Source organism: Eretmochelys imbricata, chromosome 3, assembly GCF_965152235.1.
Source record: "Eretmochelys imbricata isolate rEreImb1 chromosome 3, rEreImb1.hap1, whole genome shotgun sequence".
Lineage (NCBI taxonomy): Eukaryota > Metazoa > Chordata > Testudines > Cheloniidae > Eretmochelys > Eretmochelys imbricata.
Genome location: NC_135574.1, coordinates 202287030 through 202310824, shown reverse-complemented (window position 1 = coordinate 202310824; position 23795 = coordinate 202287030). Strand labels below are relative to the sequence as shown.

Genomic DNA, 23795 nt, shown 5'->3' with positions numbered 1-23795 from the left:
ACTTTTCCATGTCTTAAATATGGGCATGCTGAAATATTAATTCTGCCTGTTGCAAACCCTTTCCTAGGGAAATTACCACATTCTCCATAAGCCAAAAAACTGACCAATTATAAAACTCACAAGGGTAACCCCCTTTAATCTTCAAAGAAAAAAGAACCTTCCCACAACAGCAAAGAGTGTTTCTCCCCTCAAACTCAGTCAGCTCCTTGATCAACTGCCTCATAAATATTGTGTGTGTGTCATTAGTAGGGAGAGAGGGAGATAGATAGGCAGCGGGGTTTCAAAGCACTCTACGGAAGGTGTCCAACTCCTATTTAATTTCAACATCCATTCAAATTGTCTTGTGCAAGTTTCCTGGTTGTTACTCTTGCTTTTTAAACAATAAGGTAAATTAATGAACTCCCTGTCGTAGATTGAAACACACTTTTATTTTATAGAGCGCCTGACACATGGATTTTTTTTCCAGAGCACTGTTAAGACATCATGCCGTGTTGTTTGAATATAAATGTACTTTCCCCACCCTGTTAAACATCAATATGTTTTTAAACAATTTTGTTCCACTGCTTTAAATCGCCTTTCAGTAACTGCTTTAGAATGGTTAGAGACTCCAGGTTGGTGAGGTAATATCTTTTATGAGACCACGAAGAAGAGCTCTGTGTAACCTCGAAAGCTGGTCTCTCTCACCAACAGAAGTCGGTCCAATAAAAGGTATGACCTCACCACAAACCTTCTGTCTCTAATATCCTGGGACCAACACAGCTACAATAACACTGCATGTAAGAATAGTCACATTAGAGTCCTTTGATGACTTGATGGGGTCATTTCCTAGGCAACAGTGTTTACTGGCACAAACAAGTACAAAGCAGGTAAGGGCCCTGCTGTTGCAGTTTGAAGGAGCTCTAATAATGCAAGTCTATTTAAAGCCTAACTTTGGACATATAGGCGGTGGGGCTTCCTGTCTCCAGAGGTCATGGAGGCAGATCTTCCAAGGTGCTAAACACCTCCTACAAGCTGCTCTTAATTCTGACATTAAACATTAGAGATGTTTATATTAACTCCTGAGTTCTGGACATTTTCCATGCCGCTCCCCCATGTTACAGCAGAAGACCTTTCAGCAGTTTCTGTTGTTTGATGATGTCATAAATATAAAGGGAAGGGTAAACCCCTTTGAAATCCCTCCTGGCCAGGGGAAAGCTCCTCTCACCTGTAAAGGGTTAAGAAGCTAAAGGTAACCTCGCTGGCACCTGACCAAAATGACCAATGAGGAGACAAGATATTTTCAAAAGCTGGGAGGAGGGAGAGAAACAAAGGGTCTGGGTCTGTCTGTAGTCGTCTTGGCCGGGGATAGACCAGGAATGGAGTCTTAGAACTTTTAGTAAGTAATCTAGCTAGGTATGTGTTAGATTATGATTTCTTTAAATGGCTGAGAAAAGAATTGTGCTGAATAGAATAACTATTTCTGTCTGTGTATCTTTTTTGTAACTTAAGGTTTTGCCTAGAGGGGTTCTCTATGTTTTTGAATCTAATTACCCTGTAAGATATCTACCATCCTGATTTTACAGGGGGGATTTCTTTATTTCTATTTACTTCTATTTTTTATTAAAAGTCTTCTTGTAAGAAAACTGAATGCTTTTTCATTGTTCTCAGATCCAAGGGTTTGGGTCTGTGGTCACCTATGCAAATTGGTGAGGCTTTTTATCCAACATTTCCCAGGAAAGGGGGGGTGCAAGTGTTGGGAGGATTGTCCATTGTTCTTAAGATCCAAGGGTCTGGGTCTGTAGTCACCTAGGCAAATTGGTGAGGCTTTTTACCAAACCTTGTCCAGGAAGTGGGGTGCAGGGTTTTGGGAAGTATTTTGGGGGGAAAGACGCGTCCAAACAGCTCTTCCCCAGTAACCAGTATTAGTTTGGTGGTGGTAGCGGCCAGTCCAAGGACAACGGGTAGAATATTTTGTACCTTGGGGAAGTTTTGACCTAAGCTGGTAAAGATAAGCTTAGGAGGTTTTTCATGCAGGTCCCCACATCTGTACCCTAGAGTTCAGAGTGGGGGAGGAACCTTGACAGATGAGTACGGTACAACAGAGCCCACCAAAACAGCAGTTCACTAATCTTCACAATTTGTAATTCACAGAAAAATATCTGGCTTCTCCCCCCTGTCTCCGCAAAATATTCATAGAGTGCTCAGGTTAGGTTCTCTTATTACTGAGACTTCATTAGTTTTATAAACAGAACTGCAGCAAATTTTAGAGTGTATTCTGTATTATCAAAAATAATTACATGTAAACTGCTCTTGTCAAAATAAATGAGCAAAGTACAGTTTTGTAATGCACTCTCTTTTCTTTTTAGATGGGTGTGTTTGACTTGCTTGCCGATTGGTAAAATTCATTGCTTTGCACTAGCTTGCACATTTGCTAACAAGAGTCTATTTTAAGTGAAGCCCCAGCCCCTAAAATTCCTACTGAAATGTGAGATCTCCGCACACTGGATCCACTTTGCAAATACGTTACAGTGGAAGCACTTAAACTTTCTGAATTATTAACTGGAGCAACATAATAAATAAATAATGGAAAACAAAGCAATGATGTGTACTAGCACTAATGGATATTGAAGGTGCTAACCTAAAAACACAGCAGTGGGAAAATATGGCTTTATATGGATTGATAATATGGCTAGGTTTTTTGCTTTTTAATCACTGGGTGGGTTCTGCAACCCTTTGTTGAGCAATACTTATGGTGTTAGGTTTTGTGCATTGTCCCTACATTTATAATATTAAAGTTTAGGCTGTAGGGGAAATTCCCTATTCTGTTACATTTGTTGCATATACTTGTATAGAAATATGAGCTGTCTTGCACATATGCGTTCTCAGCCTGATTCTGCTCTCAGGTGTTAATCGGGAGTAACCGCACTGAAGCCAGGGGAGTTACACCAGTATAGAACTGGTGCAACTGAGAACAGAAGCGTATTTCCAGTCTTCTTGATCCATGTGTGAAGATAAATTTTTTCCCATCCCAGTCTAGCCTCCACCAAAATCATATTGCTGAATTTGTGTCATCAACCTGTGATAGTGTTAGGGAGACGTATCCCAAAAAGCTTTAATGAAAGTTTGTCTCACAACACATAGCCTGATCAGGCTCCTTGCTAGGAGGGGGAAGGTCCCCAAACAAACTTAAAAAGGGAAATTCGCCAATCACTCACAGATGTCCAAAAAGTCTGTCCCAGGGTGTGGCTCTTACCTCAGAGCTTGGGTGAGCAAAAAGGGCTCCTTCACAGTCTGTCTTGTCTTAGCTTCCAACTGGCCTTCCTAAGCAGACTCCCTTGTGGCTTCCCAAAGTCAGTCCCCTCCACCTTTTCTTTCTCCTCCTCCTCTGGAGCTGCTTCAGCTACTTTGATAAGGAATCAGCTGCTTAAGGTTCCTTCTCTGTGCAGGTATCTCTGGTTGGCTCATTTTGCAAGCCTGCTTGAGGCTTCAAGCCGCCTACAGGCCAGCTCCTTCACTCCCATTCACTCAGAAGTCAAGGGAGTCTCTACCATAGTCAGCCTAGGCAGTAGCAAAGTCCTGGCTCACCAAGGCAATTACCCCTGCCGCCACAATCTCTTGTTGACTCTGGCAGTGTGGAAGGAACCTGCTAAGTGAACGCTGATGCGTGTCAGCATGAGGAGTATACTCTGTGCCCCTCCTCCTCTTCTCTTCCGTGGAGGAACTCATGGTGCCTAAAGAAAACAAGAGCCATGGCCCAAAAATCCTAAAACAGCCAGCAAAAAAGACAGTAAAACTGCCCAAAATGGGAGCAGCTGGGATTTGCTTCCTCTTTCCAGTGAAGCAAGAGGAAGACTGGGAAGAGGGAAGGGGGAGGAGCTTGGGTAGCTGAATGACACTAAAATAACTATTTCCCATTGGCTGCTGTCCTATCTAATAAGAGGAGGAGGCCCAACTCCTGTCCTGTTCTATTGGAACCATTAGTTTTTCTTTTATTTTTAAAGTTTTCCATTTCCACTTTGGTAAGTTATTTAAGAATTTTCCAACCAATATCTGCTTCTCTCCAGCGCAGACTGTTTGGTCTCTTCATAGCCAATCCCACAACAAAATCTTAATGCAGAATTTCTGACAGCACTGTTACTTTAATTAATTTTAACCTTTAAAACAGCACTACTAAAATTACTGGGGAACTTTTAGTTCTCACCAACAGGGTCTACATGGACCAATTAATGGGCAACATGTTAGTGTGCTTTAGAAATCACATTCCCCATAGTGCTCCATTTAGACAAACCCTAAGTGGCCCACAGATCACAGTTTGGAAAAATAACTACATATGCTAATAGTGGCATTCCTACTAGACATTATTTGGCTGAGATAAAACAGTGGTCTACTGTGAATCAATGTATTTTTGTCTGTCACTCTAGATCTACCATGGGATCCAGGCACCATGTACGTAAGAAAAAGTCAGAACTAGTTCTCTTTGCAAAGGACCTAATGTCTCTGCCTCTCTCATGTCATAGAAAATATCTTCTACAGGACTGCTTAGTTGTTTGTCTTCCAAGAAGGCATCTCAGGGCCATTTCATTGCTCTAGAAAGGCCTGTGTTATCTTGCATTGTGACCTAAAAGTGTCCAGACATAAGTTCATTCTGAATTTTGGAGATTAGGACCCTCTACCAGGAGAACAAGAAAATATTTTGGGCTTACTGCTTTAAAGACTGTACATATCAGGGCCATCACTTTGAAATGAAACGGGAATTGGATAGGGAGTCAGAGAAAAGCACAGAGTTAGCAGTAAGATGTGTTCTCTTTGGACTGCACGATGGAGCAAGTTGCTGAGGTTCCATGTGGCTTTTATGGTTTACCTCAGATGGATGTTTTGTGGTAGTCTAACCTAGAGTTGATGAAACCATTGGTCACCATGTCTAGGTCTACACTCTGGAGGAAAGGGTATGCGTATTTACACCAGAATGAAATTTAGCCCCCTAGTTTTTGATATTTTTTAATGTAACCCTTTAAAAAATATTGTTAAAACTGTTTTGGTTTAATAATTTTAACTGTGATATAAAGTAAAACCAGTGGGGCTGACCCCTGCCTACATTTATGCAATTCCCATTAAAGACAGTATAACTGAGATCAAAATTTGGTCTGTGGCTTTGAAAAATTACATTATAACTTTAAGAAAAGGAGTACTTGTGGCACCTTAGAGACTAACCAATTTATTTGAGCATGAGCTTTCGTGAGCTATAGCTCACTTCATCAGATGTAGTGAGCTATAGCTCACGAAAGCTCATGCTCAAATAAATTGGTTAGTCTCTAAGGTGCCACAAGTACTCCTTTTCTTTTTGCGAATACAGACTAACACGGCTGTTACTCTGAAACCTGTCATTATAACTTTAAAAAGCAAATATTAGATTGTCTTGTATCAAAGGGAAATGCATAGACTTTTAAGGCCAGAAGGGACCACTACGATCATCTACCGTTACTTTCTGCATAACATGGGTCATAGGACCTCACTCAGTAATTCCTCCATCGAGCCCATAACTTCTGTTTGAGCAATAGCACATCCGTTAAGCTACCTCTACATTACACGTCACTTTTGGCAGCACGTAGTGTACGTGTAGCTACAAGTGGGAGTGAAAACAGGCTGTGTCCATGCTGCAGTGTGTAGCTGTACGTGTCAGTGAAAGGCTCTGGCAGAGGGGAGGCAGGGGGAAAATGATTCAACTGTTCCCTGCTGCGGGAGTCTTTCCCTGCGGCAGAGAAGGGCTCCAGCAGTGGGGAGCTGCCAGGGCCTTCCCCTGCTGCTGAAGCATTTCCCTGTGGCAGGGAAGGAGGAGAGGCTCCAGCAGCTGGAGGCAATGGGATGCTACACTGCTAATAAAAAGCAGTGTAGACAGGAGGTGTGGCTTGCAGCAGTAGAGAACGCATAGGGTATGTACTCTGGGTACATACCCATATCCTTCAGGTGTGTCTTTACTAGGTTCATCCATGCCTCACCATCTACAATGCGATTTATACCATGACGGGGGGGCTATGCACGTATGCACACTACATGTTTCCAAAAGAAACCTGCAGTGTAGACATACCCTTAGCGAGACATCCAGTTTTGATTTCAATAAAGGCAAAGCAAAGCGAAAAGGGAAGCTTTTCCAGAAGCTCCGTATTCTGAAATTATGTTTTTAACACACAATGTGTATCCATTAATCACCAGCAGTTGTGATTCCTAGTCCTACTTTCTAGCAGGCAAAACAGAGATTTTCAAAACTACCTTAGGGAGTTAGAAACCCAATTCCCATTGAAATTAATGAGAATTGGCCATCTGATTTTCTGAGGTGGCTTTGAAAAACCCACCCTACAAGTTTAACCTACTGGTATCAACCACCACTGTGGCAGAAGGCACAAATTCCATAGACTGTGAGCCCCTTGGAGCAGAGCCCATCTTTCTTGAGCGTTTGGAAAGTGCCGAAGGCAGAATGGAAATCTCCATAAATAGATAGATAAATAAATAAATAAATAAATAGGAATAAATTTAACATTGTAACATTACTTGCGTACTTCCTTGATCTGTATTTATTGACATGAACCAGGCACATCTTGGAGAAATTTTTGGAAGCTTTGCCTCTTCTGTTCTCCTGTCTTCCTTTTACATTTGACGTGACCATGTTCTTCTTGGAGATTTTCCGAGGTTCGTGATACTAGAGGCACATGTAGATTATTGGGTAGACATTCACTTTGCTAGTGCATTTCTGCTTGGTTCATATACAGCTTAAGAATGGTAGTAAGTTGAGGAAAGGTTTACTTACGTAAATGCAGCGTAAATTGCTTAAGGGTCTAAATTCCTCTACCACAGGCAGTAGAGTGGAGGATATATTGTTTTCCTATTGCAGAAACTATCCTGAGACATCAAATGTTTGTTTTCCCTGTTCCATAGGGATCATCTGAAATGATAAAAAGTTGGTGATGCCTTTGTTTTAAATGAGAGCTGTGTGAATTGCTGGGGTTTTTTTTCCCCATCTTTGTTTGTTTTTTGTTTTGTTTTGTGGGCTAAACTAAAAAATAAAAAAATAGTTGTGGGCCAAACCAAGTGGTTTGTTCAAACTGAAACAAAATGTTTTGTTGAGTTTTTCAACTTTTCTTAAATAAAATTGTAAAATTTGAAACAAAAAGCTGTTTTGAATTGAAAAGTCAAAACGTTTCATTTCAAAAATGGCAAAAGGGAATGTTTTGACTTTTTTGGAATCTTTTTTCTGATCAGCAAATTTGACCCACATTCACATACTATTTCAGTTGCCCTGAATCGGAATTATTTTGGCAAAATAAGTTTCATCCAAAAAATGTTGCCCAGCTCGAATTATAGTGACAAAGATTTCTAACTCAAACAAAGCGGATTCTTCTTTCTTTGTTCAACTGGCTCTTACTCAGCAAAACATCCTAGAATTGACTGTCCTTCGCTGCAGGATGGAGTCGTATTTCCACATGGATTAACTGATATTGAACAATTTCCTTATGTACTCAATTAAAGGGCAGACATCTTTTTTCTTTCAGACCTATGTTTTCTCTCCCTACCTACTTGTCATTCACCAACTATTTATTCTGGAAATTGCTTAGAAAATACCATTCTCCATTCCTGTGTCTTTAGTACAATATTTCAAGGCAGCCATACAGCAAGGAATCTTGCTCTTCTCCTGTGTTATTGGTTAAGAGTCCTCTGCAAGATTCTAATTTTATAGTAAGCCTGCTTTTTTTTCAGCAGTGTTACAGTCTGTGTAAGTCTGAGAGTTGCTGGGTAGGTGTAATTCAGAGTAGAATTTAGTGTGTTATTTTTATCTTTAAAAAAGTAAAGATCCAAAGTGTGGTCACCATTCTCTCAGTATGACCGTATATTCTCCAATATTATATCAGGTCTAATTTTAAATGATTCAAGCAATGGGGCATCTGCCACATCCATTGCACTACTGTTCCACAGTTTAATAGATTTCACTATTATGAAACTTTTTCAAATATTCCGACGTAAATTTTCCATTGCTTATTCTGTTCTCATTACTCTTAGCTGCTTCTGCTCTTGGCCACCTTAAACAATTCCTTCCCATCCTTGTTGTTTATGCTTCAGATCCTTGCTGACAGTTATTACATTCCTACTTAGTCACTGTTTACACAGGTTATATGTATTGAGCTCTCTCATTTTTCTTATTTCTCTAGGTACCTTAGGGAGGCAATGTCATCTAGTGGTTAGAGCATAAGACACAGAATCAGGAGACCTAAGATCTTTTTCCAGGTCATATAATCTTGTTATAGCTCCATTTCTGTCGTGAGATGGAAATAATAATGCTTACGTTCCTGTTTAAAGCTTTTTACGATGCTTGGGTAGAAAGTGCTATCCTGTTATCCTGGGCGCCACATTTCAGGAAAGATGTGGACAGAGTGGAGGAAAAAGAGCAACAAAAAAGATTAAAGATCTAGAAAACATGACCTATAAGGGAAAATTGAAAAGCTTGGGTTTGTTGAGTCTGGAGAAGACTGAGAGGGGACATGAGAACAGTTTTCAAGTACATAAAAAAGGTTGTTACAAGGAGGAGGGAGAAATATTGTTCTTCTTAACCTCTGAGGACATGACAAGAAGCAATGGGCTTAAATTGCAGCAAGGGCGGTTTAGGTTGGACGTTAGGAAAAACTTCCTAACTGTCAGAGTGGTTAAGCACTGGAATAAATTGCCTAGGGAGGTGGTGGAATCTCCATCATTAGGGATTTTTAAGAGCAGGTTGTAGAAATACCTGTCAGGGATGGTCTAGATAATACTTGGTCCTGCCTTGAGTACAGGGGACTAGACTAGATGACCTCTCGAGGTCCCTTCCAGTTCTACGATTCTATGAAAATATTATAAATAATTTCTGTTGCTGTTCTCTAAATTATCTCCAGTTGACAGACACCTTTGCGATAGTGAGGAGTACAGACTTAGCACTTACATATAGACCCTTATCCTTCCAACACTTCTAGCACATGCTTACCTCTAAACTCATGCGTCTAATGGGACTCCTCTCATTATTAAGGTTATGTATGTGCATTAGTGGTGGTATGACTGAGGCCATGTATTGTCACTTCCTTGGTCTGTTATTTGATATTGGTATCCTCTGCAGCCCTAAATCACATTGGCTTCTTTTACGACCATTTCTCATTGCTAACTCATCCAGTATTGCTGCCCTTTGTAACCTCTCCATTTTTCCAGTATTGCTGATTTCCAAGTATCTCCCTCCCATCCTATTCACAAAGACTCCCATGTCAATTTATTTGTCATGTGGCTGACCCTTCTTTCAGATTATTAACAGAGATGTGAAATGAAACCAGCCCTAGCAATGGGACCCCCATACAATCCAATTCATAGCTTCAGAGCCAGGAGGAACCATCATGACCATCTAGTTAGCCTTCAGTTCATTTTCATTTCTCGTTCTCTGCTGGATTAACTTTTCCAGTAAGATTCCTTCATCAATAATAGCCAGATATATGCATTCTAGTGTATCGCTTCCTCCACTAGCTTGTTAATATGATCAAAAAAGGGATCAATTTTGTCTCGTGCAACTTTTCTGTGTTGCCGATCACTGTGAGAAAGTGGCTTAAAAGGAAGGGGGGAGGGGAGTGTTCCTCTTCTCAGATAACCGATGAAGTTTATAAAATGCCCAGATATTATGGTGAGGGCTGAAACAATTAAACAATTAAAAAACCTTAATTCCCATTTTCAAAAGTGACTTGGGCACCTGGATATTTTTGAGAATCTGTGTCTGTCTCCTTTGAAAATGTGGGGTAGGCCCCTAAGCCACTTGAGTGCTTTTGAAAATGTTACCTCATTTACAAATAATACATAGAGTAGCAGGACTACATATTATTCCAGGTATCCTTTAGGCCCTTATATGTTTTTCTCAATACTTTTCCAGTATTTTACTTCTCCCATTCCTTTATGTGGTAAAATATGGGGCCACATTCTGTATTCACACTCCTAGGAGGCTGCTTTCACCAAACCCCACCAAAGCCTTTTGTGTGTGTGTGTGTTCATGTTTTGGGACCCAAATATCATGCAACTGAAACACTCCTCCTCTCTCTCTATCTCTCAGTATAGTGGGTCCATGGGAGAAAAACGATAGTCATCAGCAGGGAATCCTAGTTTTCTGTGATAAAAAACCCAAAATTCTCCAACAAAAATAATCTTGGTTTTTTCGTGATTAAAATTAAATGCTGCACTTTAGTTTCACTAGCCCCAATATAGATAGGTATCAGTTGAACACAGTGTCTTACTGATATACAGTAGAACGCAGTGTATCCAAGCCACCATTATCCAGCTCTGCATCTTAACTGAACCACCCAGGGCTGCCAGCGGCTGGTGGTTCAGGTGGTCAGCCCCATGCAGCTGGTGGGTCAGTTAATATGGAGAGATGGATAAATGGGGTTCTACTGTATGTTTTTTTTCACAAAATGTAAAAACTAAAGATTCTCTGTAAAAATGCAAATTCCACTTTTTTCCATGGTAAACAGATTTCTAGGCTCCATGGTCATCAGACACAAAAGTATAGTCCATTCTGCACAGGAGCAAGATCTTTATGACAAGCTCTGCCAGTAAATCCAGCTGTCACATAATATGAAATATGCTTGTTGTGTTTTTAATTTTAAAACATGTACTAGTGAGTGAGGTCAAAAGCTCATCAGTCACCAGTTGTCCTGTCAAATACATAACTAATATCAATAATCCATCAGTTTTCTCTGTGTATAGAAGAAAAAATTATGTACCAGGCTGGTTTTTACACTTTTTTGACAACAAAAATAACAGTATGGATTTCCTTTCTTAAAAAGAAGTATTAAGACAAATTGTAATTGACCATTAATCAGAAACAGACTTGGCTTAAGTTGAAAATTGGTGATCCATTAGAACATCCTTAATATTCTCCTGCATGAGAACTGTAAACCTTGATATGATGGAAGTACAATGTTCTGTTACAAAGGACATCAAGGGTATCTTCACAAAGAGTATACATGTGGTATTTTTCCCTTAAGAAACTTGTATCTTTAAACAGAACAAGTACTTGCTGAATGATGGGAAAGGTCTAAGTAATGTATAGGATGTTTAATGTATAGGATGCACAGAAGGGAGGAAGTATTTTTTTTTGGTGGACATCATCTGGGTGAGCATTTCATGGCGGAGAGTCCTTCTGCATTACCCCATGAAATATAATTTTGTAAATAACCTCTGAAGAATTACATGTATTAGAGAGGAGCCATCTCGGTGGGAAAGAAAGGCATTCTGTGTACTGGTGACCTACTGAACAGTACGCTACCCCAGTAAAGGAAAAGATCTCAACTGTTAACTGCAAGAGATTTATGAACATAGCTGGTGTGATTATAACTAGAGTACAGTTTACTCCAGTGCCAACACAGCTAAGAAAGTGTGTTTTGGATTCTATTCGTTCTTTTGCATTATCAATGAAATTATTTACTGTATACTTGATCCAAAACCCATAGGAATTAATGGGAGTCTTTTAACTGACTTCAGTGTGCTTTGGATCAGATCCTATGTAGTGGTTAGTTACACTCGTTCCAACGCATAGAAGGCAAGGGAATTGCAGAGGTATCGCTGAGGGCATCATGTGAAAGCTTTAGGGCCACACAAGGAATGATTTGACCCCTTGAACTCTTATTAATGGTAATGGTGAGTGAGAAGAAAACAAGCCAATTTAATTCTCTTTTCACAGCAGTGCACTGCACTTTATATCAGGGATGTGGAGAGAGATTATATTGATTATTTTAAAGAAATTAAATTGGAACATTTCTAAAGACCTGAGTTAGAGGAAAAAAAGAAAAAAAAAGCTTAGGTTAGTGAAGTAGATAAAGACACAACATAGGCCTCGTGGGAATTGCCCAAGTAAGGTCTCTGTGATCAAGCCCGATACTTCAGTTTCTTGTGCTGCTCCTTTTCAGATCCAGGACTGTGTCCTCCTGTTTGTAGAAGAGCACAAAGAACAGCAGTTTCACTGTGGACCTGTCTTGCTGTGCTTGTTCGCTTGGCCAGTTTCCCTTTTCCTAATACTCAGATGAAATATGATAGTCGGTACTGAAGAAGCTGGTCATGCTTTTTTTTCCCCTTGTGGCATGACTGAGAAAACTCAGAACACACCGTACCAATACGTTCAAGTAATTTTATTGCAGACTACCATCTATGGAGAATTGTCGATCATTGGTGGGCCTTGGCAAGATCATTTACATGGTCACAAACGAGCTACTAAATTAGAACCCAGGAATAAAAGCATCTTTTACATCTGCTGTCTCCATTCCACCATCAAACTCACACCACTGCAAAATCTGCAATAATTCTGCTTGCATATTGTGTCAGTGTCTGAGATGCAGTCTGCCTCATTGTGATGAAGAAGAAGTAGCCCACTGTCGCAATGAGCTAGCTGCTAAGCTATGTAGGTGCATAGCTAGCAAGGCTATGAGGCCTCTCCACATTAGCACCACCTGTTTAAGGCTCCACAGATATTTGAGGTGAGGATGAGGTAGGGAACTGTGGTGGGGGTATGATGGGGCATGCCTCCATCCCAATCAAGATGGCTAACAAGCTCCTCTGGAGCAGAGCCTGCTCCACTTGGAGGAAGCAAGTTTAAAAGGGAGAACTTGTCACAGGAAGGGCAGCAGCCAGGAGAAAAGCTGCTGTCCCTTACAACAGGGTTGCTGGGAGGAAGACAGCATGTAAACTTCCGCCACCCACAAGGACTCACCAGACCAGATACAAGCTGATCACTCCAGGGAGCAGTTGAAGATAAACCCTGGCCCAAGGTTTAGCCATACCTACCTGCTATAAACAAGCCAGACCTCAATGGATTCTCTTAAAGGAAAACTCAGACTGAACGTCCTTAAGAGGAAGGTCCTTGTACCTGGAAATCCAGGAAGACTGAAGTAAGGTTCCCAAAGGAAAAAAAAAACTTTGGAAGGGAAGAGAAGAAACTCTGAAAACACCCAAGCGGGGCCCAGGAAAGCCCCACCCTGTCCCGGGCGTGGGGGTGGAGAGTGTGGTTAATTCTGCAGGAAACAGTCACAGAGTAGCATTAACTCTGCATTTATGTCACGCAGAGCCTGATCCAAGTCATTGGGAGTCTTTCTGTTGATTTTGATGGGTTTGGGATCAGGTCTGTACTCGCTGGGTAGCAATGTGCAGCCAGTAACAGCACAGCCCCATGGCACCTGAACTGGTCAGGTCTTTGTGCCGAGCAGATTTTCCAGCCCTCTGATTGTCCAATGAATCACTGGGCTTGAAACCCGAGGAAGGTTTCCTGACTCTTTTTGCTCCAGCTGTGAAAGGGAAAGCATCTAGGCCTCAGTCTATAGGTGATTGATTACTCTGTGTCAGAGCATCCAAGGAGGCTGTAGTCAGATTGCTATGTTCAAGCTGTGGATGGGCTTGCTGTTTTCCCTTTCACCCTTCTTCTGGTCGTTGTCATGAGAAAGAATAATGATTGCGCTATTTTGTATTCTGACTATGCTCCTTGTCACAGAAATAGATTCATTTGGTGTGATGATCATTGGTGGTCATGAGAACAAGACATCAGAATGTAAATCTGTTACACACTTAACACGCTTTGGTTCACTGGCCACATCCTCCTCTCTGATCACAGCCAAATCCTGAAGTCCATGCCCAGACTTAAAATAGCTACTTTATGCAGGGAGAGAGAGTGAGCACATTTTCACCTGATAATCTCAGAGGCCTTTACAAAGGCCAGGTGCCATTTTCACAGGTCAGGTTGCTTGAGGCATAGAACTTGTGATTTTTGCTATGATCACAGAGTTAGACAGTCTCAGAGTTAGGAACCAGATCCCAGATCTTCCACGTCCTAGCCCAGTCCCGAGTCCGCTAGCTCCTGCAGTTAGAGATATTGTACAGATACACAGATATTGTGTATCCTAGGTTCTTCAAAGGTAGAGAAGTCAGTATTTATTTATGTTTATCTACAAGGAACAAGTATGTAGTGCAGGGGCGGGCAAACTTTTTGGCCTGAGGTCCACATCGGGTTTCCGAAAGTGTATGGAGGGCCAGTTAGGGGAGGCTGTGCCTCCCCAAACAGCCAGGCGTGGCCTGGCCCCCGCCCCCTAGCCAACCCCCCGTGCTTCTTACTCCCTGAAGGCTCCCCCGGGACTCTTGCCCCATCCAACCCCCCCATTCCCTGTCCCCTGATGGCCACCCCTGGAACCCCTGCCCCATCCAATCACCCCTTCTCCCTGACCGCCCCCGGAACTCCTGCCCCGACTGCCCCCCGCCACCCCATCCAACCCCCCCCTCCTTCCTGACTGCCCCCCCGGACCCCTGCCCCCATTCAACCCCCCTGTTCCCCGCCCTCTGACCGCCCCGACCCCAATGCACACCCCCACCCCGAACCACCACCCTGAACTCCCCTGCCCTCTATCCAACCCCCCCCGGCTCCCTGCCCTCTTACCGCGTTGCCTGGAGCACCGGTGGCTGGCGGCACTACAGCCGTGCCGTCCAGAGCACCAGGAGAGGCAGCCGCGCACCACGCAGCACAGAGCCCCGGGGCAGGCCGCGGCCCTGCAGGAGCTCGCAGCCCCGCCGCCCGGAGCATTGCGCCGGCGGTGCAGTGAGCTGAGGCTGCCGGGGAGGGGGAACAGCAGGGGAGGGGCCGGGAGCGAGCTACATCAGAGGTTTCCCCACCTCTGAGGTAATGCGCTGAGGGAACAGCCTGAAGCTGCTGGGTTACTACAGTTCCTCTAACAGACCAGTAGAGGAAAACTAGACAAATAAAATCAGAAAAAAACGGCGGGGGGGAAGGTTGAGAGGAAATGTTATGGCTTGGCCCAGTGGAGTAGCATGTGTCAGATCCAGAGTAAGTCAAAGCCTAGTGGTTTACAGCTCAAATTCAGCCTCTGTGGAATGAGGCACAGCTTCACTGCCGTCAGTGGTGTAGATCCCGCTTGTGCCCAGGCAGATCTTGCTCCTGCAGTTTCAAAGGGGTGTTCAAATTGGTGAAGTAATTACAAAACAAAACACTAACTCACACTTGCTGAGGGGGTTCGTTAGTCTAAGTTCAGATGTACATACTGGAATCATGTTGACAGCAGAGAATTTACCAGATCCTTTTGATTGGTTTGTGTCCATAGCCTTCTGACCTACAGATTCCTGGCATATTTATTCCCCCAGCAGTGGGCTTTTTTACTCTGTCCTTATCCAGGAAAATTGCAAAGAATTGAATGCAAACTGAGTTAGGACCTCAGGCTTTGGCTCTAGAGGAACTGGAGGGAATGAGAATAGTTAGAAAGTTAATGAACAAACCAAAATAAATGGCAAGGTAGTACTATTTATGACATTTTATGTATGGGCCATATATGGGGAATTTTGATGCTTGGCTCTCATTGCAGTGAATGGAATGAGATCAACAGTGTGGCAGGACAGTCTCTCTGTACGAAACTGTACAATTGATGTCATGTGTTTAGATCCCTACACACAATTCTGAGAGTTTAAGGGTAATAATAATAAAAACACTTCTGTAAATGGTATAAATGTAGGCCATATTCATAACTAGTCTAATGTGATTATAACGTGGCCTTTCTCATATGCCACATTCTAGATATGCATTGAATGGGAAAATATGTATGTACCGAGGAGACTGTGCTTAGAATTAACGTTTGATTCCCCCGAATCTGTGCTTTCCCAGGACAGATATCGGTGGATGGATTTATGCGATACCTGGGTGGAGAAGAGAATGGCGTTGTTCCACCTGAGAAACTGGATTTGAATGAAGACATGTCTCAGCCATTATCTCACTATTTGATCAATTCCTCACACAACACCTACCTCACAGGTATAGTACGGGAAGGATCTGATTTCTTACTTTGCAACATTAATAGACAGCGTATTTGCAGTCATACTGGATGGATGCACTAACCACTCGGGTGTAAATGATCCCACACTCTGATTGTTTCTGAAAAGTAAGGACAACACAGACAGTGATTCTTATCCTGCTTCACAGAGATGTTACCTCCTTATTCTTATTAATATTGAACATCCATTGGAAGTTATATAGTTCAGTCAGTGCCTGATCCAAAAAGCCTAGTGAAGTTGAAAGATCCCCATGAACATAAAAAGGCTTCGGAGCAGATGTTTAAGTTGGAAAAGAAATGGTTCGTTGTCTAGCGTCCAAGACAATATTTCATAACGATTCGTGAGAGGTGAACCAATATGGTAAAATCCTCATAGTAAGAACCTCCCTGCATCTACTTCATTTTTCCCCCTCTAATTGAAACTAATTGAACCTGAAGCTTTTGTGAGATCAACCTTCCCAATAGATTTGTTTTGGTTTGAGAGATCAGAGAGGTCCAGAATGGCTCATGAGTCTCCTGCCTTTCTGCCCCTTTCTTCTTAAGGAGGGGCGATCTGGGCTGCTAACTGCCTTCAGCATCTAGGCTCTTTGATGGTGCAAGCCAATTCTCAGAAATGCTGAGCTCCCAGAAGCTCCCATGACATAATTAAATTAAGGGCCTGATCTGTATTATTTATGCTCTAAAGTCAATGGGGCTTTAAAACACTCAAGACTGCAAGAGCAGATCATTACCCTGATTATGCTACATAAAGATTTAGGAGCCTATCTTTTGACTCTCCTTTTTTATAATCTTGGCCATAGGGTTTATCTCCGGGGAAAGAATTGTGAATTCACAATTTTAAAATGTTTTTTTTCTATATTATATAAAAATTAAGCATTTTTAAGCACACTTGCCTAAGGGAATTTTGTTTGTTACATTTGATTTTATGTTAGCATCATCTTGTGTTATATTAAACAAGGAAGAAGTGATAACAGTACATAGTAAAAATCTGGCTCATATAATTGATTTATGGTCTTTTTAATGTTACTGATTTAGAGACATGCCTTAGTTCTGCAAAATGCCAGAGAGCACTGATCCAAACACAACAATTCCATGTAGAAGCCCAATCTAAACAGGGCAAGTGGTTGTTAATTTGCATCTGTTATATATGTTATAGAACTTTCTGCAGCACCTACTGCCGCTGTTGTATAATTAATGAACTGTCAGTATTTCCATTAGACACCCGTAGTCCAGAGTTTTATACCTTGGCTGTAAATCGTATTGTATCCTAAAACTTCTCATGCTCTGCTCAGGAGCAGCTTTGTTTCTGCAAATTAGATTAAAAAAATATCAGCTTGGCTGCTTAAAAGTTAAGATTCTAATATATAGAAATGTATGATCTTTAGACGAATTCAAGCATTCTCAATACAAAAGCAGCTTTATTTTTATGGTGATATTTTGCAGGTCTATTGTCTGTAATGTGGACTGGGCCCTACTGATATACAGAAGAATCCATTTAGTTAGAATGCTGCAATGTTACAAAGAATTCCTGATCCATGGAAACTGTCACTTAAATAGTAAGGCTGCTGTCCAAGGAGCTGTAGAGAAGTGGCAAGTCTCTCACATTAGTGGATAGGCTCATGGAGTGGGGAGGCAGTACAGGGCCAAATTCTGCTCCCATTTATGGTAGTGAAAATTTGCAGTCCTGCCCTTGATTTCAGTGGAGTAACTCTAGATTTACATAGGTGCAGCTCAGAACATGATGAAGCCCTAAAGGTCTAACTTAAAAGCAACCAACAGAACCGACAACTAGCTAACAACTAACAGAAGCCAAGAAGTACAGAATCAAGGATGAAACTTTGGCAGAAATCCAAACTATTCGTCTTAGATATCGTAAATGTCTCAGGACTGTAAATAATCTTACAGTACACACCTTAATATTGCAGCAGGAAGGAGTGAGTTACCAATTGTGTTTCAAACTTGCCTTGCCTTTTATGAGTTTAAGTCAGACCAAATTTGAAAAGAATTCCTACCAAATTGCACCAGCACGTTACTTGATGTACATTTTGGGATAGTTTCAGAAGCTACTCTTGGAAACAATAGAATTGTAGGACTGGAAGGGACCTCAAGAGGTCTTCGAGTCCAGTCTCCTGCGCTCAAAGCAGAACTAAGTATTATAGACCATCCCTGACAAGTGTTTGTCTAACTTGCTCTTCCAAATCTCCAATGGTGGAGATCATACAACCTCCCTAGGCCAATGGTTCCCAAACTTGTTCCGCCGCTTCTGCAGGGAAAGCCCCTAGCAGGCCAGGCCGAGGGACGTACTGGCCGCTGCTTCCAGCAGCTCCCATTGGCCTGCAGCAGCGAACCGCGGCCACTGGGAGCCGCGATCAGCCGAACCTGCGGGTGCGGCAGGTAAACAAACCGGCCCGGCCCGCCAGGGGCTTCCCCTGCACAAGCAGTGGAACAAGTTTGGGAACCACTGCCCTAGGCAATTTATTCCAGTGCTTAACTATCCTGACAGTTAGGAAGTTTTCCCTAATGTCCAACCTTAACTGCCCTGGCTGCAATTTAAGCCCATTGCTTCTTGTCCTATGCTCAGAGGTTAAAGAGAACAATTTTTCTCCCTCCTCCTTGTAACAACCTTTTATGTACTTGAAAACTGTTATCATGTTCCCCCTCAGTCTTCTCTTCTCCAGACGAAACAAACCCAATGTTTTTCAATCTTCCCTCATAGCTCATGTTTTCTAGATCTTTAATCATTTTTGTTGCTCTTCTCTGGACTCTCTCCAATTCGTCCATATCCAGTGGCACCCAGAGCTAGACACAATACTCCAGTTGAGGCCTAATCAGCATGGAGTAAAGCAGAAGTATTCCTTCTTGTGTCTTGCTTACAACACTCCTGCTGCTAATATATCCCAGAATGGCATTTGCTTTTTTGCAACAGTGTTACACTGTTCACTCAAATGTAGCTCTCAGTCCTATTTAACATATCATTTGTGGATTGGTGGAATTAAAATGCTGTTACAGAACAAGTGAAAAAAAGCTGTCATAATTTAAACCAGAAAAAATACAAAATCATGCTGAGAGTGTTTTAACTTTTGAGATACAAAATGTGTGCCCTGTTTCTTTGTGGGTTCATGTGCTCCATAAATCTGAGACAGCTGGCGTGGAACAGGACTTAATAATTAGATTTTATAGATTCATTACAAAAGCTGAGAGCCATAGATTTATTTTCAAGCTAGCCCAGATACAGCCGTGTTGCTGTTTTCATTTTTTCCGCAGACACTTCATTCAGTTTAACATGTCAACAAATGCTACTGGATTGTAATCTTATTTGTTGACTGTTGAAGGGGTTAAAGGCTTGGAAAGTTGGGAACAAAAGCTTCAGCAACATCTGTGTACTCATTTGAGCAGTGCAAATGGCAGTAGCAACCAATCATGTAATCATTATTAAGGAAGTAGGGAAACCATTCAGTCTAGCAATCCATCTTTATTATGGTTACAGTTATTGCCCTACTAATTATCAATCCTTTTGTTAGTTTTTAAGCTAAGAAAAAGGCATCCCCAAAGAAACACTGTTACAACATGAAGAGAAACATATGTACAGTCTGACTTTATTTTTAATTGTCGTGACTATTTTTCTAGCCTTTAGTAGAAACAAGTCCTGATTATTTATTTAGAAGCTTTATTGCTTCCCCCTCCCCCTGAAAGAAATGCAATAGTTAAGAACAAAGGTAAAATCCATCAGGAAAGAAGTAATTTCTATTAATTCGAACGTGGTTTAAAGAAATCTCCTCTTCGGGGCAAAAAATATTTCTCTCACCACTGATTTTTTAAAGAAATATCCTTCAGACATTAATCGGCAGTCCTGTTTTGTGACTGATTTCTTCTCAGAGTTGCCTGAAGTTATTGCTGTTGTCACAGTGGGGAGTGACACTGCAGCAGCATTCCTTGCAGCACTGGAAGCCAAGCAGTAATGATCATTATCTATCACAATCGTTTTCGCACACTTATTTAACCTTTAAAATTATATTTTGCCATCCGCCTTTTTGCCTGTTAAGAAGAAAAACAAATGCAGGATGCAGAGCTCATCAGTTTTGTGTTGAGTGTGTATGCATAGACTGCAAAGTCTGCCCAACTAACTCCCAACCCTGCTTCACCTCCAATATCCATTTCCTCTACCTGTGCTCCTAGGCCATTGAGCATCTCCCATGAAGAATGCCGAGCAGTATTCCTTGGATACAAATTCATTATCTCCTTCTTTATTGCAACAATATTCTTTGCCTACAGCACCCATCTGCTTTTGTGCTTCAAGTACTGAGCCCACAACTTGCATCACTTATTTGCAACCTTCAACACTTCCCTAAAACCTTTCCACCCAACCTGTGCACCCACCTCCCTTCTTGCACAGGATCTTGCCAGCTTTTCCAAGCAGAATAGACCTTCCCAGCTTGTGGGTTACCAACATCTACCTCACAACACCTGAAGTTTCAGGGGTGGGAAGGAAATTAAGATGGGCAAAAAAACAACAACAACAAAAAACCCAACACCATGATGCTCCAGCTTCACAATTTCAAGAGACAACAATGTGCTGTTGAGGAGGGGGAGGACAAGACGGGACAGTGACCAGTCTGAGGTTGCTGTGTTATGTAGCAGCACTAAGCTAACTTTCCTCTCCCCTCACCATCTTCCCTGCTGTCACTGAACACTTGTTGAGCTGCTGGGACCAGGCAATAGGGTAGCAGGGCCACTTTACAGTAGGTTTCCCCCCAGCCATCTCTGTCTGGGTTTTTCCCACCCCTGCTCTGTTGGCTTGGAGGGTAGAAGAGCTTGGGAGAGGCAGAAACCTGGTCACCAGGTGGGAGCTGAGCAGGGTGGGGAGGAGCCCCAGGTATCCTCTCAGGAGCAGCTTCTCGTTCTCCCTCCATTCAGAGACACATAAAGAGTGTTGCTTTCCATGGCAACAGGGAAAGTTGGGGTATGGGCACCTTTGGGCAGGACAGAAGCAGTGATGAGCTGCCAAAATCTTAATAACCTGTTCCCTCCTCACCCCACGATGGGGTCATAGCCCCCCTAAGAGCCAGAGGGACCTGCCGGGGGGCGAGGTGGGGAGTCCTGGGCAGCTCCCAGGAAGCATCCCGCAGGTCCCTCTGGCTCCTAGGGGCGGGGTAGTGTAGCTAGGGGGAGCAGGGGGAGCGGCCGCTCCCCCTACTGATCACATCAAAAGTGGCGCCTTAGGCGCCAAATCTGTGGGTGCTCCGGCGTTGGAGCACCCACGGGGAAAATTTGGTGGGTGCAGAGCAAACACCAGCAGCTCCCCGCCCCACCCTGCGCCTGGCCCCAGCTTGCCTCCACCCCTGAACGCACTGTCCTGCTCTGCTTTTCCGACCCCCCCTCCACTTCCTGCTAATCAGCTGTTCACGTGGGAAGCCTGGGAGGGCTGAGAAGCAGGTGGCAGCTTCGCACTCAGGCCCAGGGAGGCAGAGGCGAGCTGGGGAGAGCTTCCCCTGCGCGCCCCCTGGGTTTACCTGCTGCGGCGCGGGCAGCCCTCCTCGCCCCCCCGCCGCCCCAGCTCACCTCTGCTCCGCCTCCTTGGGCCTGAGCGTGAAGTCACCGCTTGCTTCTCAGCCCACCCACGCCCCCGACTTAGAATCATAGAATCATAGAATATCAGGGTTGGAAGGGACCTCAGGAGGTCATCTAGTCCAACCCCCTGCTCAAAGCAGGACCGATCCCCAATTAAATCATCCCAGCCAGGGCTTTGTCAAGCCTGACCTTAAAAACTTCTAAGGAAGGAGATTCCACCACCTCCCTAGGTAACGCGTTCCAGTGTTTCACCACCCTCCTAGTGGAAAAGTTTTTCCTAATATCCAACCTAAATCTCCCCCACTGCAACTTGAGACCATTACTCCTTGTCCTGTCATCCGCTACCACTGAGAATAGTCTAGATCCATTCTCTTTGGAACCCCCTTTCAGGTAGTTGAAAGCAGCTATCAAATCCCCCCTCATTCTTCTCTTCCGAAGACTAAACAATCCCAGTTCCCTCAGCATCTCCTCATAAGTCATATGTTCCAGTCCCCTACTCATTTTTGTTGCCCTCCGCTGGACTCTCTCCAATTTTTCCACATCCTTCTTGTAGTGTGGTGCCGAAAACTGGACACAGTACTCCAGATGAGGCCTCACCAATGCCGAATAGAGGGAAACAATCACGTCCCTCAATCTGCTGGCAATGCCCCTACGTATACATCCCAAAATGCCATTGGCCTTCTTGGCAACAAGGGCACACTGCTGACTCATATCCAGCTTCTCGTCCAATGAAACCCCTAGGTCCTTTTCTGCAGAACTGCTGCTGAGCCATTCAGTCCCTAGTCTGTAGCGGTGCATTGGATTCTTCTGTCCAAAGTGCAGGACTCTGCACTTGTCCTTGTTGAACCTCATCAGATTTCTTTTGGCCCAATCCTCCAATTTATCTAGGTCCCTCTGTATCCTATGCCTACCCTCCAGCATATCTACCTCTCCTCCCAGTTTAGTGTCATCTTCAAACTTGCTGAGAGTGCAATCCACACCATCCTCCAGATCATTTATGAAGATATTGAACAAAACCGGCCCCAGGACCGACCCTTGGGGCACTCCGCTTGATACTGGCTGCCAACTAGACATGGAGCCATTGATCACTACCCATTGAGCCTGACAATCTAGCCAGCTTTCTACCCACCTTATAGTGCATTCATCCAGCCCATACTTCTTTAACTTGCTGACAAGAATACTGTGGGAGACCATGTCAAAAGCTTTGTTAAAGTCATGGAACAACACGTCCACTGCTTTCCCTTCATCCACAGAGCCAGTTATCTCGTCATAGAAGGCAATTAGATTAGTCAGGCATGACTTGCCCTTGGTGAATCCATGCTGACTGTTCCTGATCACTTTCCTCTCATCTAAGTGCAAACAGCTGATTCGCGGGAAGCCGGGGGGCGGAGAAGCAGAGCGGGGCGGAGAGTAACTCTGAGGCGAAGGCGGAACGGAGGTGAGCTGGGGACGGGGAGGGGAGCTGCCGGTGGGTGCTCTGGACCCACTAAATTTTCCCTGTGGGTGTTCCAGCCCCGGAGCACCCACGGAGTCGGCGCCTAAGGTACCAGTTTTGCCTGGTTGTTAAATTTAGAAGCCTTTTTAGAACCAGTTATCCCTCACAGGACAACCGGTTCTAAAAGGGCTTCTAAATTTAATAACCGGCTCCAGCGAACCGGTGTGAACCAGCTCCAGCTCACCACTGGACAGAAGGGACTTATAGGGAGAGAGGGATGGAAAGCGGGGGGCACCTTGGGGAGAGGGCACTGGAGTAGTGCCCACCGTGCAAAACCACGACCACTCTGCAGTTTTGTGAAGATGCTTCTTTGCCTTCCCCATTTCCAAAGCCCCCAGTGGGAAGACCACAAAACCCCATCCAAGTTACCCAGTAGAGGGGAAAAGGACTGGGCTCTCAACGATTAAGATTAGCTGGAACATGGAGCTGTGTAACTTCACCTCTTACTAAAAAAAGGCACAGGTACAGTACCAGTCCATCTACTCCACACAGTATTTATGTTGCAACATCCAGAACTTACAATGCCCACGCTGGCATAGTTCATAGACACTTTGAGGATGCTTTAAAAAAAAGAGTGAAGGGTAAGTTATTTCATGATGTTCCCGCTTGAGAAATGCATTTTAGTGAGGAAGAGAGGTTAGAGTACTCATCTAGGAACTGGGAGATGTGGGTCACATCCCTGCTCTGCCACAGACTTCCTGTGGGACCATGGGAAGTCACTTAGCCTCATTGTGCCTCAGGTCCCCAATCTGTAAAATGGGGAGAGGATCACTGCCCTACATCACAGGGGTGTTTGTGAGGAAAAACACGTTTAATGTGAGGTGCTAAGATACTATGGTAATGAGATTTTAGGGCTGGTCTGACACCATTTGGAGTCACACTAGCTAGGG

General features: G+C 43.4%; 1 protein-coding gene across 1 annotated transcript in view; it reads left to right on the top strand.

Moving 5' to 3' along the window:
- Positions 1–23795, top strand: part of PLCB1 (phospholipase C beta 1) — a 659574-nt gene that overhangs the window by 456747 nt on the left and 179032 nt on the right. The window contains exon 10 of the mRNA XM_077812057.1: positions 15677–15823. Within this exon, the coding sequence (XP_077668183.1) occupies positions 15677–15823 (147 nt within the window). The remainder of the gene's footprint in view (positions 1–15676; positions 15824–23795) is intronic.